The sequence below is a fragment of the Contarinia nasturtii genome, unplaced genomic scaffold (genome assembly GCF_009176525.2).
Source record: "Contarinia nasturtii isolate CC-2019 unplaced genomic scaffold, AAFC_CNas_1.1 Cnas_scaffold_187, whole genome shotgun sequence".
Taxonomy (NCBI): Eukaryota; Metazoa; Arthropoda; class Insecta; order Diptera; family Cecidomyiidae; genus Contarinia; species Contarinia nasturtii.
Window position 1 is genome coordinate 9703431 of NW_022197544.1, and position 20171 is coordinate 9723601.

Genomic DNA, 20171 nt, shown 5'->3' on the forward strand with positions numbered 1-20171 from the left:
GATTAACTGTAATTTTCTATTTCGAACACCAACAGAATTTGGAATTATTATTTTTTTTTAAATAAAAAAGATATTTATATATGGATTCTTACTCCAAAAAATTAATAACCGATGGCATACAGACGAAAATATACATTTTAAATATTTTATCAAAATTCTATATCATTCACCAAATGTTTCACCAATCATACACAAACAACGTTTGAACATTCATTTCAATTGGATTCAATATTTTATTAATTAAAAAAATCTTTAAGTAATGAAAATATTGAGTGATTCAAAGTGTCTAGTAATATCTTTCATTGCTTTTCAGTGTTTTTGTTTCTTTCAATTTTTCGCTCAACAATTATTTTTGGAATTCGATACAGGAAAATGAAGCAATTTTGGAATCAATTAGTTTTATCGTTTCAACCACTCAAGAGACTTGGCAATTTTGCCAAACTGATAAGAAGCTATATTTTTCTTCATACAGTTCGTCATAGCTGCTCGGGCTATCTCCAATTTTGAGGAAATTCTTAGATTGCAAATGAAGGGGACAACTTATTGATTAATTGTCCAAATAAATGTGAAATACAACAAGATTTAACAACATTTTAATGTAAATAGACTCAAATTTAAAACAAAAGTTTATTAAAATGGAATTTCGACACAAATAATCTTGACTAGCTCGTATCTTGTTCAGGACATGATACTTTGTAAATCAATTTCCAGCTTATGAATCATAAACATTAGCATTAGTTTGTTTTTCTACAACAAACACTATCTTTTTGACAACCTGGTTTTATCATTATCCCACCACATGAATTTCGAATAAACCAGTCGAAATTGATTCATTTCTTTCAGTATTCGTCATTTTTTTTTCCTATATGGGTTCAGTTTTTAAAAAGAGGTATCTAAAAACGTTTACCATACATTTATCCATAAATTCAAAACATCGTAAATCATATTGATATTAGTTGTAATCAAAATTGTCTTCCGCTACTGTTGGACACAATCGAGAATTGTACGTTTTTCTTTCTTCAGAATGAGTTTTAAAAACCAATTTTTTATGGTATATGTACTCTTAAATGTCAAGCTTACTGGTCACATGGAGTTAAGGTATGATCGTTCTCGTTGGTTATCTAATACTCCGCGGAGTACGGAATCATCGTATTCGAATTCTTGCTGTTGTCTTAATTTGTAATGTGCTGTTGCTCCATTGTCACGTCCGGAGGTTCAAGAGATAAAACTGCCCTGTTTATTATAAATGTCTATATTAAGGGTTTTGAATTTCGGAACAATCATTTTCAAAACGGTAAGGGAGTCAGTTCTTATACAGGTAGATGCAAGCGTAGTCAATATGAAGGGACATTCATTGAACCAAAAGAATGAAATTTTCTGTCAAATTTTTTTTCAAAGACTATGCTCACTAATTCAATAATCCAATAATGCTCACTATTTCGTCGAATTCTAATTTAAATGAAAAATATTATATGAAGAATTACGCAATATTTCAGAAATCATTGCTTGACTAGCGATTATTTCCTTTAAATACAGGGTGGCCCAGAACAGCTGTCATTTTTTTGCACCTACGTAATTTCAACTACAATGCTTTCCAATCACCCTTTGGTTCACCGTTATGTTTATTCATGTTTTGGCACTTTATCCGATCAAAAAATTATGTACTATAAATAGCTACCACATATATGTGTGATGAAAAGGGACATGTAAATTCAAAATTGTTTCTTATTTAAACCATCTGCAGACGGTTTTTATTGTCTACGTTATTATTTAGCTATTCCCGATTTCTCACTGTAAACAATAGCGTACAAAAAACGCAGGGGTGTTACACTTCACCTATTTTAATTTGTGTATGTATGTTTTTCGAATGTTATACATATGTGTCACCATCATATTGTTTCGAATCTTTTTTTTATTTAAGATTATTGTTGTAATGTTATTATTATTGTTCGCTGCAGCCCCTTCGTAAGAGCAACGAACGTTTAAGTGCAAATTATCGTATTGAGCTACTGCAAACACACATGCACAGGTGTTTACTACAAATTTTGAATGTAACTTACTGAAATAATAACGGTAACATTGAAACAACTACAGTAAAAAAACTGAAAGAATTATACCCAGTCAAAGTACTCAGAGTCTAGTTAGCAGCTGAATAGAATGAAAATATAAATGGTCAGTTGAATTGGATATGAGGACATTAAGCAATAAAGTATCAAGTGAAAGAAAAAATTGAATTTGATTCTTTTGAAATAAGTTAGGAATGAAAAAAAAAAAAACATGTTGGCAAAGTGTTTATAAAGTGATTTTGTGAGATGATAAATTATGAGAATTGATCGTTTGAAATATAGACAAAACCGGGATAAAGGGTATCGTATTTAGTGAATATCGTATTTAGTCAACGCTACAGCTTCTTTCGACCGAACGACCGACTGACCAAACAAATTGAATCAAACATCAACACTCAAATCTAAACTACAATCAAAAACAACCCTACACTTGTATTGACAACGTTTCTATATCCAAGCTACTAATCGAAAACGGTTTCCATTTTTTTCTATTCACTTGTAGTGTGTGAATATATTGTGAGCCTGAATTAAGGAGTCCACCGTGTGTGGTCATTGATGGTAGTGGTCGTTGTATATATGCATGATTGAAACGAAAGTGACTCACAATTGCTTTGGTCAACTGTACTCTACTCGTGCACCGCATAATTACTCCCGTCCTGCTCAGTATCGTTGTAGTTGTTATTGTTCGGAATTTTTTTTATTGCTTTTACAATTTATATGATATTCCAAGGAACGGTATCGATCTTTTTCACGTTCACTTCAACTTCAAACGATACGCTAACACTATCACACACTACCAAAATCACACGTACGCGTTCAATACGTCGAAAACTGTTTTGCTGAAAAACTCGAACGATAACTCACTTTTACATTTAAATTCATCGCACATTTTACAAAAGGCTCAAGTTTCATTTTTATTTCCATTCAAAAAGGAACCATTTTATGAAAATAACTGTCAAATCTTTGCTCAATTCATCATAATTAAATGTTTTATCAAAAAAATTGACCTGAATTATATAAAGTAAAATAGAAAATTATTTATTCAAATGAAATAGTTTCTTGTATTACGTGCTATTGTGTGTTACAAATAAGTCAAAACAAAATTCTTATAGTTTAATGAAAAAAATAAAAATATTTTTTATTTTGAAAAAATCAAAGTGAGAGTTGTGGCTAATTTATCGTCGAAAATAAAAAACCCAACAAAGTGAAAACTAGCAATTTAATGAAATATTTATAAGATGATTCCATCATTTCAATTTCAATCTTGTAATGATATGTTGATTCACAAGAATATTTTGGAAAAATTTGATATGCCTATAACATCGAGTGTAAATTCGGAAGATATTCAATTGTCAAATCAAGTGACCGATTTTGGAAATGATCAAATATTAATGCATCAAGTTGAATTCAGTGATTCAGAAAATGCAATCTCACACGATTGCAATTCAATTAAACTGGAAACGAATGGTGAAATGATCTCTTCACGTGATGAAAGTGAAAATGTAATTAATTACACATTCATTGGCAATGGGTTGATTTTAATTGAAGGATCCCAGGTTGATTTCGATGATGAAACAAAGGATAGCTCACACGATCTCGGACTTTTAAATGGTTAGCCATCTTAGAGTTGTTGTCTTTTTTCTGTTTTAGAAAACTCAAAATTGCAAGTGTAAAGTCCCACATTCTTTTTCTCGACAGGTATTGATTTTTTGGTGACGGTAAAAGATAACGATGTTTCAAATAAAATCACAGAAGAAGAAGAAGAAAAAGAATTTGATGAAATGCGTAGTGAACTTATTGAGGATATAGATACAACAACTGTGAAAGAGATTGAAATATCACATAATTTTGAGGCAAAGACAAAGGAAAAAGATCAAATCAATTTAGAAACACATACAATGTGCACGTCAAACAAAAATGATTGTGAAGATGATCATGATGATGAAAGCTCCTCAGAACAAGACCTTACAAATTTGGGCTGGCTGATCGATTTAAAAAATCTAGCTCAATGGCCAATTGATTCAAATAAATCGAATCGGAAATCATCAAAAAATACCGTGCACACATCACTGGTCAATAGCATTATGAATGATATTGATGACGAGCGAAATGCTGAAGCCACAGTAATAAGTGAAAAAGATTTATCTGAAGAAAAATTCAAAAAATTCACAATTCAAGTAAAACAGTGAGTGAACTACGCGAATAAAATAAATAAATTTTCCAATCGACTTCTTTTCATATGTTTTATGTATCCAATTTTAGAAGCCAAAAAAACTATGCGGAACGCGAGAGAATATATAAAATGGATCCATTAGAAAAACCACCATTCAATTATGCTCAAATCATTGCAATGGCTATGATGGACTGTGGTCGAATGACGCTTAAGGATATTTGCAAATGGATACAGGAGCATTTCGCTTATTTTCGATATAATAAAAATTGGAATGTAAGTATCAATTTTTGATTCACTAATTCGACACTGTGGGATTTATCCATTAAGAGATGTTGATACACAAGTGTATTTGAGTCCACTAAAAATCTAGAATTATGAAAATAGTCGATTTGGTTCAGTTATTTACTTAAACAGTAATCAATCCGCTACGAATGTTAAAAATCTATTAATCGGTGAGTAATGTTTGTAGCAGAAAGAATCCAATCTGACAATTTTGATGAACGATTTGAATTTAACGGTTCAAAACATTAGTGATCACTTCTCTCAGACGAATATTATTATTTTATTTTTAATTATTGATAAGTAATTGATGAATTACTTTCTTTAGAACTCGATTCGTCATAATTTGTCATTGCACTTTGGTTTTACAAAAATTGCACGCGATAAGTCCGAAAAAGGAAAAGGAGGTTACTGGGAATTGTCAATGAATGCAACAAAAAGTGAGAAAAAACGCGTTCGAAATCGACGTAAGTGTCGTGATGATGGTCGCGTCATTCAACAACACCGAACTCGACTTCCTCCACGAAGAAGTATTCAAAGATCGCCTTCAACAATAAGTACAAAGCTATCTGAATGTTCCGGCAAAAATGAGAGTAGTCCACCTCCAGCGTCAAGCATCACCACGAATGACAGTTGTAATTGTATGGATTCAAGTTTAATTTACTTTTTTGGATTTTGAGAAAATTACAATTTTAAGATGTTGATCAAGTGTCTATCGTCTATGATTATTATTGTTGAATACTATTTTTTTCTCATTTCCATGTAATTAAAATAGTGAGTTCGGCTAGTGATGGTTCAACGTTCATATGTTCGGCAAAGGGGTTCAGTGATGACACAAAAAATATGTGGGCTGAAATATCGCATACAAATCTAATCAGATCACTACAGAACTCGGTTCATCATGAGGAACTGGAACAAGATTTGATCAGCAATGTAATAACAAATGATTTGGTGATAATCAACGGAACAGAGCTGGATCATTCGGAAAGTGAAACGATTCGTTGCAATTTTGATAAATCCAATAGCCAATCAATCGAAAGCTATTTCGTTGACCAACATTTGGATCACGATTCGCAGAAGCAACATGTTCTCAGTGCCAATGGAAATGTATCAATTGAATCAAGTATAACAACAGCTATTTTAAATGATTCATCGAATGAGGTTGGAACTGCACTTTTATGTTTTCTCTAAATCGAATCAATTATGATTTCATTAACTTTATTTTATTGATTTTATTTTTTTTTATTCATCAGACATTTATTAAAAGCGATTTGGATCAACGGACAAAATTATTGAGCGCAACAATTGCAGGAGCTGGATCCACATCAAATGTAATTGTTGAGCCGATGCCGTACTCTCTGTCTCATATGGACACTGTTATTGACATTGAACATGAATTCAGTAATTTGGTTAATATGGCCGACCCTGAATTAACCGTTGATGGATTTTTTGATTATGGTAGTTGGTAGAAGTCAAGATGCAAAACAAAGTTTGATCAACCTTCTGTATACTATACCAATTTAGATTGATGTAAAAAATAAGATGCATAACAATATGTAGTATTATATCAATTCAAATTGTTTGCTCAATTCAATTTATAGTAAATTTAGGCTCAATATTGGCACGTTTGTAAATGAATATGGTTAATATTATTTATAGTCAACTCAAAAGACCAGGTTCTCCGGGGAGGAGGCAAAAAAAAAACGTGAAATTTTATTCGATATTTTTCAGGGCTGCAAAATGTGAATTGCTTTTGATCGAGTTCGAACGTTTTTTTTTCACATACATTGTAATAAAAATAACGGGTACGATTTAAAAAATAATGTATAATTTAAATTTATTACAATTAATTTTATCAAATGTATTTTTTTTTTTATTTTTTGCTTTTGAGATCGGAAATTTCACTGTTTTATTTTGGCCATGTAGAGGTTTAAATGCGTGAAAGTGAACATTTGGAATGTGTTGGGCAAATCGAAAGAAATTTAATAGTGTGACAAAACAATAGCACAAATTGAGAGACTTAAACATATCAGTATTGATAACAGACAATACAAATCTGATAAGTTAGAGAAAATGCGCACTTCCGTCCAAAAACCGTGCCTCAATTTATTATTTGTTACATAATTTCTATTTACTAGCTTTGATACACGATTCATAAATAACAAATATATTTGCCATAGCAGTGTTAAGTAAAATCTAAGACTTGCTTTGATGATTATTTGTCATTTTTGAATTGAAATCAATTCATGTGAATGACCGTTATATTTAGTCAGTAGTAGTACGTAGCACACATTTATAACTTATTTGCTCAATTATAATTCTATACGAATTGGATATAATGTAGAACTGGCTGGATCAAACATTTGGATTTTTATAAAATTATATATCATCCTAGTCCGATGAAATGTTCATCCAATTATTATTATTTATTCATTATTGCTCATCTGTTGTTAGCGTTTGCAAACTAACCGTAGGTCAGTAATGTGCGAGCTACATTTTACAGGGGGGGGGTGATTTTTCAAAAACCAAAAATTCTCTAGCAAATCAAACAAATTTTCGTTTTTTTTTTTTTTTTGGAAGTCACTTTTTTAGGCGAAAATCCCTAGCAAATCGAAAGAATTTTCTCCGCGAAAAACCTTAGCAAATCGGAAAAAAATCTCTCGGGACCAAAAACCCTAGCAAATTTAAAGAATTCTCCTCCATTTTCTACATTGATGAGCTAAAAAAAAAAAACAAAGGTCTTCACTTTTTTCATGAAAACCCTAGCAAATTCGAATAATTTTCGCGAAAAAATTTTTCTCATCCAAATCACGGGGGGGGTAAACCCGAAAGAAAATCATGGAGGAAAACATATTAATTTTGTTTCTTTATTTTTTTAGTATAGATTAGATGCAGTTGATTGTTTTACAGGAAACCAACTTTGAGCGAGCCGAAAATGTAAAACCCAAAGAAATAAATAGTCTAATGGAACAAATTGTTGTATATAACATTTAAGATGGTGTTTCTAATGTTGTACAATGACTGCGTGATCACGTTTCGGACAGGAATCGTCAAACATTTGATGTTTTCAACAATTCCAATCTGTTTTGTGTTCGTATTCAAAATGAATGAAACTAGTTTCACAGGTGCGATTAATGGATAATTTACTATATCAAGATACGAATGGAGGTAGGAAAAATGAAAAAAAAAATACATTGAACATGTATTGGTAGTGCAACTTAAAAATGTCGTATTTGTGTCAACTTCTTATGTATCATACGCGCCATTTTTTTTGACAGTGACAACAGGTGTATCTTAAAGAGCGTCAAAAAAAACTATTAAATTCCATCTGTCAAAGTGAATAGAAGGGTGTCCTCTATTATGAGCTATTAAAACCGAGTGAAACGATCACGGGAGGCCTGTACCGAACACAATTGATCCATTTAAAGAGAGCATTGAACGAAAAACGGCCAGAATATGCGACCAGACATGAGTCCATAATTTTCCATCATGACAACGCTCGGCCTCACATTGCTCAGCCGGTTAAGAACTATTTGGAAAATAGTGGATGGGAAGTTTTGCCCCACCCGCTGTATAGCCCAGACATTGCCCCTTCTGACTATCACTTGTTTCGATCGATGCAGAATGCCTTGTCTGGAATACGCTTCACTTCAATTGAAGGTATCAAAAATTGGATTGATTCTTTCCTAACCTGAAAAAATGAGCAGTTCTTTTGGCGCGGAATCCACATGCTGCCAGAAAGATGGGAAAAGGTTATAGCTTCCGATGGCCAATACTTTGAATGACATGTTATTTACAGAATTTATGAAATAAAGTTTTATTTTTACCAAAAAAACGACATTTTTAAGTTGCACTACCAATATATACCTTTGGTTTACATACGATAATGTCTGGCTTGATGGACCTCACAAAGTTGTGATCAATGTTTCGTTCATAAATTATACTTTCAAACCCAAAGAATAGATTCACAACGTTTCAAAAAAAGTTAAACATCTACTATTTATATTATACTTTGGCGAATATAAACTATAAACAAAAATACCAACCGCCAAATTGAATACATATCAAATGTGCGTCAACATATATAATTGGCAACTTTGCATTGTATCCACATTTGCGCCATATGTTTTTTCTCCCCATGGTTTTTTTTTGTTGTAAACTATTGAAAATGACTGAAAGGAAAAAGACGATGAGTCGCAAAATCGTTTAAAACCTGACTTTTTGAATTACAAAATTCGTTTTGACCTGAGTTTTGAAAAATAAAAATAAAAAGATATATAAAAATTGTTATCATTTTTTAAGGTCTCAATTCAAAAGATTTCTGTTGTTGTTGTTGTTGTTGTTTGTTAATAACAACAGAGACCTATCTTGGGCGAGCACTGTTTTTTTTTCTTTCTATGAATGAATTTCGTTGAAATATGCGTGTGTGTGTGTGATTGTGCGGTGAGTATGAGAGAAAAGAAAAACAATGCCATGTATTCGAGCCAAACGTGCATAGTAATACAGTAATACACTGTTGAAAATTGGAAGTGAATTTTTCGAGCATTCTTTGGATAACTTCATTCAGAAAAGGCAAAGCAGACAGAGTAAATGTGAGAATGGTACGAAAAAAGGAAAAGACAACAGAAAGATAGCACTCACACGCGTAACTAATTTATGTGCAGAATCGAATATATTGAATAACCAACTCATACATGAGTTTTTTCTCTACCTTTGATTATTTTTCTCAACGCTGATTACGGTGTGTATGTGTATTTATTTTCTTGTCTTTTGCTTAACTCTCCTTCTTTCTACGGGCTTGTTGTATTATGTCTTTTTTTTTAGTTAGTGAACGTTGAAATTTCAGAATACTGGCTGCATTCATCGATATAAAGAACACAGAAAGAAGTGTTCGGATTCACTCTTCGGTGAATCAGTAGAGTGTGTCAGTTTGTATTGGTTTGTAGACAGAATACGATGGTATCGAAACGTTTCATTTTCTTGAATCAAATTTAAACATCGTGCAACAAGTGTGTGGAAGTGGTTTTTTATGTGTATATACAAAATTACCGATCGATCACTTGACATGCAGAGATCAATTCTAATTTAATTTTATCGCGCATTTTTTTTGACGAAATTATTATAAAAAAAGTCTACAACAAGTGAAAAAAATGCTATAATAAATTGAAACAATTGTTGTGATTATAACCAAACGGTTAACTTGCTCCAAATGTTATTCCATACAATCTAATAACAAGAAAGAAAACACAAATTTGTATTTTGAATGAGAATATCAAATAACAAGAAAGAAAACACTACTATCTATTGTTTAATTCGATAAAAGTTTGATCTGCAGATAAGAGAACAAAAAAAACTGTATTAGGTTGGAATAATTTAAATAAGTGAATTAAAACGACAAACAAAGTGGAACTAAATGGGCATGTGTGATTTAATGTTTTACTTGAAACTAGTGAGCGTCGGTGTTGTTGTTTTAGCATCATCGCTAGATGAAACACAATCGGTGTGTTACTTTGCGACCGAAATGCAAGGCGAGTACACAACGCAAACAACGTATAATACACAAAGTCGCTTCACAAATGTTAACATCACCGAAGACTCAATACCAATTTGGGGTGTGTGTCACAAACGCATTGGAAATGGAGACAATGTTGTTCTTCGAATGGATTCAGAGTCGGGAAGTTGTTACAAGTGCATTCACATCAATTTAGTCTCACGAAATATTCTACGTATATATATTGCAGAACATTCCTATAATAGTTGTGAATTTAATGAACAAAAGACCATTGAATCATGCCCAGTTGTTGGTCAAATCGATGATCAAGATCAATTAACGCAGAAAGAAATAATTCTTTATAAGCTACTTGAATACAATGGAGAAGAAATTAAGAGACAGTATTGTCCATTTGATGGTCGATATCGATTTACGCTAACAATTGATGATGGTGGTCTTGATACAACTGGTTGCGATACAAAAAATTCCGAACTTGATAATTGTCCATCCTCATCGGCACTCAATTTACGATTTAGACAATGTACATTCAGAGATTATGAAGCCACACTTGAATGTTTAGGCCAATGGAAAGGTCAGGATAATCAAAATTTTGTTGCTTTTATGAATACTGGTAATCAAAGCTTTGGACCAAAGTATCGATGTGCGGTGAGTTATTTTTTATTCATACAGGAAAATGATAGTTTATAAAATCATTTTTATTTAAACACTGTACATTTTTATTCCATTTTATTAAAATGTACATTAAAACTTAAACTGATAAAACAATTATATCCCATAGACATTCGTAAAAGATCCCGATACAAATATAATAACGGTCTCATTGAATGCAGACTCGTTATGTACATCGCAAAATATTTACGATCGCAAAGAAATTCTAGAGCTATATCCAATCAAGAATAAATCCTTTGAACATCAAAACCATCAATATCAACATTTTCCACTTTGGATGCAAGGAGATTTTGAATTCTTGACGATTGACGATCGACAAATTATTTATCGAGATCAGTTATCTTACAAAACGTATACAATGAATTGTATTGCATATTACAATAACACCGCTTCGATAAATGATTCAAAAAGTGTGCGTCTATTAACATTTAGTCAAACTCAATGTGGTAAGCTTATTTTTATACAATAGAATTTATGAATCGAAAATAAATTTGATACTTACACAATATTCGGAATGTAATTTCAGGCGAAGAACAATATCATTGTGTGTCTGTTCATAAGAGGAGTGCAAATGTGCTTGAATTTCAAATGGGCTCAAAAACGGTCCATCAAAGTTCATTAAATGACAATGGAGCAAGTATTGATAACTATCTTGGAAGTCTTGAAAGCATTTGTGGTGATCAATATTTTGAAAAATCTCATTTCATAACACAAAGTCGAATTGATAGTACATTTATCGAGCCATCACCTTGTCCAATTGATGGTAATTTCGTGGGACTGATTCCAGATGCAGAGGATTTATGTGCAAGATTATGGTCTGATTGCGAAAAAAATGACACAATGAAGTATCAAGTAACAATTTGTGGTCATGACGAAGTTTTTGATGGTATGTGTTGGATATATATGTAGATATAGTTAGATTCATGTTTTACACATTTTATAATTATACTTTTATCCAATTCAGAACGAAGATACCAATGTATCGGCCAATGGACAGAGAATAATATTATTTACACGTATACAAAACGCCTAGATGTATCAGGGTTCGAATGTTTTTTGGGTGCACTTGCTTCTTTAGAAGAGATTTTCATTAAAGAAGCAGGAGAGCATTGCAGACGAGATGTAGACCCTTATCGGTAATAAAAATAGAAATTTCTTCAACATTTATAAAATTATTAATTGATTTTTTTGTTGTTTGTTTTTAAAATAGTTATAGTATGCAATTGAATAAAACACACGATTGTCCGAATAAGAAAACTAAAATAGACATTAATTCATCACATGAATATAATGAGAGAGATAAAATATTCACATCTGAGATTGATGTCACGGTTGCTTCATCTGGTGATATGGAATATGAATATTTCGAGGAGAGCCATTTAAATTTCAATGGGAATACGATTTCATCTTCGTCTGAATCAAGTATTAGTGATAACCAAAAATTCAAAGAGAAAACTAACAATGAATCCGTCTATCCAATGCATCCGAAATTTGATTTGGGTTCTGTCGTGAATACGGACAATAGAAACTCCCATAGTAGAAGTTGTTCGAAGTTGGAAAATTTGGTTTTAATTATGACTGTATTATTATTGTCGATGCTTGTAAAATGACTTTTTGCATCGATGTAATTTCAACTTTTTTTTTGTGATAAGATTCCTAATAATATTGTTTTAATGCAAGATTTTTCAAAATAGATGATATTTTTAAGCAAAATTATAGGGTTTTTTAAATTATTTTTTTGTAAGCCCACAGAACTTTTGAGTTTCATTGGAAACATTTAAAGAGTCATTGTTCATTGAACTCTTCAGTAAGTATGTTTATTTTTTCATGTCCCATTGAAAATTCGAATATGTCGTTGTTATGTGAATAAGTTCAATTCAATTCGTAGAACGCGACGAGAAAAAAATTAAAAAAAAAGATTTATATGACAACAAGTAAATTAAATTTATATAGTTAGCAGATCAATTAGCAAGGCATTTCATTTCGTAACGGAGTAAGTTTTTTTCGGTGATTTGAAGTGGTATCTAGGGGCACAGCAGTACTAGAATAATCATTTTTGTCTAAAGTAATTCTACGTTGTGAGTAGTAATCCATATTAATCCATAGTAATACACACTTACGTAAATTCTAACAGCGGTGCAATGACGTTTCATGTGTAACGTTGTGCATGACATTTGTTAAAGCGATCGCCATATATTTTGGATTGTGACAATTTACTCTTGACTCTTTTAAATAAAAAAATGGGAAATATCGAATTTTGGAGTCTTATACACAAATTGTCTAATAGAAGTAAGGTCAGTCTAGATAGCGATAATTGTCAAACATTCCAGTCGACAATCTCACCACGCCAATCGTTACCAACGTCACAACCGTTCTAGACGGGAAAGTAAACTGTCAACCAAGGGGGAAATCACTAAAAAGTAATTTCTAATTTTTCTAAGTAATTTTAAAGACAAAAGTAATTTTTACAGAAAATAGTAATAGATAATATAAAGAGGGAATTATTTTCAACGTGTGTCACGTTGTGTCAACCACCTTTTACTTGAAAGCGTTGAAGACACATATTTTTGTGAAAATGAACAAAAAACCGAAGAAAATTCCGATTTGGTTTGGGCTCGGATGAAGTATTGCCCATATTGGCCGTCTCGTGTAAGTAAAAAAGTAAAAAAATTAAACACGGTTCCTTAAAAAAAAACTATTTTTAGATTGTTGAAGCACCAACATTTTTGCAGCCAGTTCCGATTAGCAAAAAATGTGTATTTTTCTTTGGTACCAAAAATTTGTAAGTTTTTCACAGTTTTTTTTTCATATTACTGGCTCAAATGTCAATTATTTTAGTGGGCTTGTCGATTTGAACTTTATTCAGAGCTATTGCAATCATCGCGAAGAATTCATTGAAAAAGGAAAAGGTATCACCTTCAAAAATGCCGTGAAAGAGCTGGAAGAATATATGTCAAATCGCGTAGTATGTAGCATATAGAATTTATTTTTTGGTCAGGTATCATTCTAATCATAAATATTTATAGAAATTTCGATCGAATGCATCAGTAAAGCCATTGAATAATAAGGTTCGAATCAAGACCGAGCGGGGAAATGCAGTAGACATCGAAATAAAAAATTAGTCCAACAATTCGGACAGAAACACATTTGCTAAGACTGATAAAATGCCAAGAAATGAAAAAAATGCACTCATCCAGAAAATTGCTGCCTTACAAAAAGAAAATCAATCCACAACTTTGCAATTGAAGCAAAAAATTAATGAATGTGAGATGTTGGTTTTAGATAAACAAAAGATCGATCGCCAATTAACATTTAAATTAAATTCACATAAGTCGGAAATAAAAATGCTACAATTGGAAATTGAAAACAGCAAGTTGACGTACGTTAAACAAAATGCGGATTACGAAAAAAAGTTGGGTGACATGAAATATGATATCCGGACTCTTAATTCGCGCATAAAACAAATTCAAAAAAGTACAGCACAAGAACAAACATCAAATGCAACTCAATCGGATTCTGATGATGAATATGAAGTCGAGAAATTGCTCAGTCATAAGAAAAAAAGTGATGGCTTTCATTTTCTTGTGCGTTGGAAAAATTACACGGCAGATTATGATATATGGGTTCCAGAGTCGAATTTAATGTGTCCAAAAATATTGAAAAAGTATAAACAAAAAATGCACATTTGATTGTAATTCCTATCGCCACATTCCAAATAAAATCACATCGTCTCTGAAATATTGGTATGACATTTATAAGTGACATCTGATCCCTTTAAATATGGATGCCAATTCAATAAATGGTACCGCAATAAGCACATTTGATTTATTTACATATATAAAAAATGGAAAGTCGTTTTTGGCTAGAAATTGAGAAGGATCTTTTCCAAATTCCACCTTTTATAAAGAATGCTATCAAGTGAGTTTCCAAATAAAATAAATAGAATGTATCAAGAAAGTTAAAAAACTGTTTGTATTTTATTTTTCAATAGTGATAGCACAAACTAAAAAAAACGATATTTTTAGTGTCCAATGAAATATGTTTTTTCATGAAACTTACTTTAAACAATATTTAACATAGTCTGGAATTTAAAAATGAATATCCCTTTCAATACATTGCTAAAAATGACTTTCCATCTTTTGAATGTGTGTTTGAATTATTAAAATCTTTACCACAATAAAATTTGGTATGCAATTTTCATATTCTGACCATTAGTGCTTGATATTAGGTGCAAACAAATACGTTTGCTGTTATTTTGACATAAAATTACTTTTTTGACATGCAAAAGTAATTGTAGGGAAACAAGTAATTGCAAAACTAATTGTTGCTTCAAAAAAATAATTAAAAAGTACTTTGAAAGAGTGATTTCCCCCTTGCTGTCAACGCAGGAAAAAAAAAGGGAAACGTTCTTCTTCGTCGGATCGTCGCCCAAGTATGACCTGTTAGCTATTTGGTGCACATTTGTTCGAAACGAACAAATATTATACACGAGGTCGTTTTCCGTGTAAGCCTTTTCGATAACGCAATCGATTGACTGCAAAATCAATACATTTAATTAGCGGGAGATTGCAATGTATTTTGGCTGATCAACAAAATAGCGAAATACATTATTCCGACGAATTTCTTCCATCATCGGCGCGAAGTCGATGCAACATGTGAATCACCGAGACCTAACCAAAGATTTGGAACGAAGACGTCGTGGAAAACCAATGCGCATGGCCAACATCGAACAAGAACAAATGAGCTCCATCGAAGGTATTTTAAGCGAACAAAAGTAATTTTGAGATCGATCGAATAGAAGCTAGGCTTTAGTTTGTAAGTACAATTGTTCAACATTTTCGACGGCATTTAATTAAAACCCATATCCAAGTGAATTAAAAAAAAAGTACAACCGCGTGCGTTTCACATTCATTTGTTTTCTTGGCAACAACAACTTTAAAATAAATAGCGAGCTAGCAAAGTAAGTCCGTTTCAATTGAATGAGGCTTTTAAATTTTTTGAATTGTATCAGTGTGCTCCGTGTATCACAGATAGATTATTTTTATTGAACGGAATAAAATACTTTCAACATTGAAATCATTTGCTACTTTTAAGCAGCGATCAAAAACGGTTCAGTGTTTCTCAATTCGATTTCAAAATAGTTTCGCTCGACTCAACTATGTTTGAATTATTTGCATCAGTTATAACAACTCTTTTTCAACTCAAATTTCTCTATTATAAAAACCGTTTCAAGTGATTACAACTTCATGTTATATGACTTATTGCATTTTACATTGTTTGCACTTTATAGCAGGGGTTGTTCCTCTGAGGAGGAGGAATGGTGAAGAGGAAAATGAGGCGGGGGAGGCGAGCGAGGAGGATCCTCCTCCTCAACTGAGGAGGAAAATGTTTTTAGCTAAAAATGATATTTTTGTGATAAAAATAGCCCTTTGAGCAAAAAAAAAAACCTTTCCTCTTCACTTGAGGAGGAGGATCCTCCCTGCTCTCCTCATTTTCCTCCTCACCATTCCTCCTCCTCAGATCTGAGGACCATTCCATAAATAAACCATTTGATCCATCCTGTAATGCAGTTTGTATACATAATGTGTACAAAATTTGTACATGTATACATAATGTGCTACAAATGGCATTACAGAATGGATCAAATGGTTTATTGGGGAGGAACAATCCCTGCTTTATAGTTTTGTTCTCAACAAGCACATATAAAAAAAAAATCAATTCGACTGACAATAAAAGTACTACTTTTGTTATTGTTACTTTTCTTATTGGAAATTTGACGCTTCATAAAAGTACTGACAATTACTTAAGTAAAATACAATATCATGTCTTCCAACTGATAAGGCTCTTGACTCCCTGATGATTTTGTAACATTTAAATGAAAAACCCGATGAACTCATAATGTAAACTGGTCCATTCACTGAATGTCCAAATGAACTATTGTGAAAACAATTTTACGTAAAAAATCAATGTATAAATTTTTAAAATCCAAAAAATTCAAAATGCGGCATTGTGGAATCGATTCGTCTTGTCGAAATGAACATTTTTTGTTCTGGAAAATGTGACCCTGTCTACCGCGGGGAAATAACTCCGAACATCAGAGTAACCTTACTCAAATATTTCTCACTGTGTTGACTGTAAGTGACTATATTTAGCTAAATTCATGAATTTTGAAATTTTGTATGGAAAACAATCGACTATAGTTACACAGTAAGTCAGGCGATTATTTTGGGACGTTTAGTAGTACACTTTTGTCTTTTTCGTGCAACCTCGGGCGAGGGGGGGACAGACAAATGTATGAAATTCGCGAGGTGAAGGACGCAAACTGTTTTCAAGGGGAAACAGTTTTTCGTTTATTGCGCATGTGCGGAGGGAGAAAAGTGGAAAAAACATTTTTACCCGATCATGCGCAGTAGACATGAGCGATCCAAGTATGCACTGAAAAAGATAGAAGGCAGTAGACATGACTGATACACATTTGGTATACATCTGATCACCGTTAAAAACCACATCTTTTAATAAAGATATCTTAAAACTAATTAGCTACTTCTTACAGTAATAGCTAATAGTTAATAGTAAAACTAACTAAAAGGCTAAAAGTCGATTTTTGAAGGTTGATCTTTTTGTTTGCGTTGAAAATAGTTCGTGAACCTTATTTGACATTTTGCACATTTGGTTGATTGGTACTGATGGATTGATTTTGAAGTTCTTGTCATTGATTTTGAAGTACTCCACACATCTTAAGTTACGTCCATTTTGATTGCGGACAATTTCGGTCTTCAGTGATGGGCAGTGAACGTTATCTTGCATCAAGTCGAAAATGAATAAAATTGATGCGTTGATACGGCGCCTTTGGAGTGATTGCATGTTTAGTTTGCCTAGGCGAGTGCTGTACGATGATATCCTGTAGTCATTTGAAATACTTGGATACTCCTTGAGTGCAAACATTGAGAATTGACGCAGGCACGATTCGATTTTGTTCTTGTGTATATCATGGTACGGGAGCCATACCAAACAGCTATACTCCAAGATTGATTGTACGAGGGCACAATATAATGACTTGAGAGTATTGAAATCCGGAATATCGTAGCAAAATCTCTTTACGAATCCTAGTGCTGATGTTGCTTTGGCCACGATTGAATCGATATGTTTGATGAAGTTGAGTTTTTTGTCAAAGATAACTCCCAAATCTCTTTGTTCGCTCACTCTCTTGAATTTGTGACTGCCATAAGACTTATGATAAGAGTAGGAACTTACTAGAGCATTTGTCAAGATTTAAATGAAGTTTGTTTGCTTCGCACCAATTTTTTAATTTATTGATTGCAACTTGAAGTTTGATACAGTCATTGGTGTTAGCGATTGAAGTTGCCAATTTCAAATCGTCAGCAAAGTTTGCTGAGCAAACAGAGAGATAAAAATGTCGTCATCCTTAATGGAATTAACAATGTCGTTGATGAAAAGCAGAAATAGGGTGGGGCCCAAGTGACTTCCCTGAGGAACTCCTGAGTTAACGACAAACTCACTTAACTCCATTTGCCCATATTTCACGAATTGACGACGATTTGACCAACGATTGGAAACGCTGTAGTTCAGTGTTTAATTGAGTAGGGCGGCGCCACCGTCTATACATACAAATGTCCATTTAAATCAGCGCCATCTACGCTAAAACATACTTTTGGTTGAAAATAAAACGCCATCATATTCCGACATTGGATTTGACAAATACGATTTGATCCATTCGATTAAGTTAGGAGGCAGATCGAAGTTTTGTAGTTTTCGAATCAGAATCGAATGATCAACAATGTCGAATGCCTTACTGAAGTCAGTATAAAGTACTTCTACCTGCTTATCTTCGTTCACTGCCTTGAAAGAATAGTGCAGGAATTCTAAAAGATTCATCGAAGTCGAGCGACCTTTCATAAAACCATGTTGTTGTGGAACTATTTTATCGGCTACCATCTTGCTGATCTCCAAATTAATCAAATATTCGAAAAACTTGGCGATCATTGGCAATTTGGCAATGCACCGACATGGCCTGGAAATGCCTATGTAATTTACATATAAACGAGTGAGACTCAAACATGTTCTTCTTTTTCCATCAAATATACCAGTGGCGCCACCAATTTTACATATAAGCGCATACAAAATTTTCAATATGGCTGCACCCATGAGAGAGAAAATTTCGTCTCATTCATTTCCGCCCCATGTGCACCGATAATTTTCAACGTTAGAACGTGATCCCTTTTTGAAAGTGTCCAGTGGAAAGCGAATCATTGAAAATCATTGACAGCGGTTCGTATAATAAGCCAGCGCAGTTTTTAAGAAGGATTGGATGAATTCCATCCGGTCCTGCGCCTTTCTTAGAGTTAATTTTTAGTAACTCGTCAAAAACAGAGAATTCGTTAAGAATGAAATTGTGAACGTTAGAATTTGTTTGAGTTGACGCTTGTGCTGTCGATTGAATAAGAGACGGTTGATTTGCAAAATTGTTTTTGAAAAATGTTGCAAACATTTCAGCTTGCTCCATCTTATCAACCGATGATTTGTCACCATAATGCAACGATTTTGGGTCACAGTCACTGTTTTTCGTGTTGACAAAACGCCAGAACGATGTAGGGTCGGACTTCAATGAAGAAGTCATTTTGTCGACATACGAATTGTACAGTTCTGTGTTAAGTTTGCTGCAATTTTCAAGCGCAAGCAAATAGTCAGTGTCATTGTTGGTTGACTTCGATATTTTCCACTCCTTGTTCTTTTTATTTTTGAGAGACTGAAGTTGCTTGTTGTTCCACGGACATTTCGATGTAATCTTTTTCGTTCGAACAGGTACGTACCTTTCAATCGCCTCGTTAATAATTTGGTGCAAAATGTCGACTTTATGGTCAAGAGGCTTATTTGAAAAGTGTTCGGAAAAATCGATTCCGACAAAGTACCTATTCATTGCAATGTAGTCGGCTTTAAGGAAGTTTCGAGTTGGAATTTGCTCTTGAGTTAAGTTATTTATGTGCCATTCATACGTCGAAAGAATAGGTGGATGATATTGTTCATCAATGGCAGATAAAGGCGGTGGACAAGAAACTTCGACGTTCGTGAAATCGTTCGTAAATATTAAATCGAGCAGTTTATTGCTGGCATTGCGAATAGAATTAATCTGATAGACACCATTGGCAATGATGTCTTCGATAAAAACCGCCGCATCTAGGGGAGTCTCTCACTTTTCTCAAGCATGAATATTTCAAGATAAAATCGATATTATCGAATAAGTAAGATTTCAAACGATATTTTCAATAAAAGCCGATAAAAGCAGTTTAGAGCAATATTTGTCGATTTTTGATGGATATTTCAATGCCAACTTAACCTGCTATACCGACTTGTCATGTTGATGAAGTACTAGATTATGTTATTAAAATTTTCTGTCTTTTTTTCTAAACAACTAAAAAAATACGATATATTTTATCAAAATATTTTATATTTT

General features: G+C 32.9%; 2 protein-coding genes and 1 long non-coding RNA gene across 3 annotated transcripts; all 3 read left to right on the forward strand.

Moving 5' to 3' along the window:
* Positions 1 to 3376: 3376 nt before the first annotated feature.
* Positions 3377 to 7044, forward strand: LOC116336834. The gene is made up of 6 exons (XM_031760985.1): positions 3377 to 3677; positions 3765 to 4251; positions 4329 to 4512; positions 4847 to 5159; positions 5294 to 5679; positions 5772 to 7044. Exons 1-6 carry the CDS (start codon positions 3377 to 3379, stop codon positions 5985 to 5987), a joined length of 1887 nt encoding a protein of 628 aa, XP_031616845.1. The 3' UTR covers positions 5988 to 7044.
* A 2315-nt stretch (positions 7045 to 9359) lies between these two features.
* On the forward strand, positions 9360 to 12345 carry LOC116336742. The gene is made up of 5 exons (XM_031760844.1): positions 9360 to 10675; positions 10809 to 11145; positions 11226 to 11585; positions 11664 to 11835; positions 11910 to 12345. The coding sequence occupies exons 1-5, from the start codon at positions 9932 to 9934 to the stop codon at positions 12307 to 12309; spliced, it is 2013 nt and encodes a 670-aa protein (XP_031616704.1). The 5' UTR covers positions 9360 to 9931; the 3' UTR covers positions 12310 to 12345.
* Positions 12346 to 13353: 1008 nt separating this feature from the next.
* LOC116336759 lies at positions 13354 to 13912 on the forward strand. The gene is made up of 3 exons (XR_004200738.1): positions 13354 to 13481; positions 13538 to 13664; positions 13726 to 13912. It is a non-coding gene; the product is annotated as an uncharacterized LOC116336759 (long non-coding RNA).
* The last annotated feature ends 6259 nt before the right edge of the window (positions 13913 to 20171 follow it).

Bases quoted from the DNA above. Each gene is read 5' to 3' on its own strand.
- LOC116336834 (XM_031760985.1), top strand. From the start codon at position 3,377: ATGCCTATAACATCGAGTGTAAATTCGGAAGATATTCAATTGTCAAAT. The intron at 5,160-5,293 runs GTATGGATTCAA...TAATTAAAATAG, and splicing joins CACGAATGACAGTTGTAATT to TGAGTTCGGCTAGTGATGGT. The intron at 5,680-5,771 runs GTTGGAACTGCA...TTTATTCATCAG, and splicing joins TAAATGATTCATCGAATGAG to ACATTTATTAAAAGCGATTT.
- LOC116336742 (XM_031760844.1), top strand. From the start codon at position 9,932: ATGGGCATGTGTGATTTAATGTTTTACTTGAAACTAGTGAGCGTCGGT. The intron at 11,146-11,225 runs GTAAGCTTATTT...ATGTAATTTCAG, and splicing joins ATTTAGTCAAACTCAATGTG to GCGAAGAACAATATCATTGT. The intron at 11,836-11,909 runs GTAATAAAAATA...TTTTTAAAATAG, and splicing joins CGAGATGTAGACCCTTATCG to TTATAGTATGCAATTGAATA.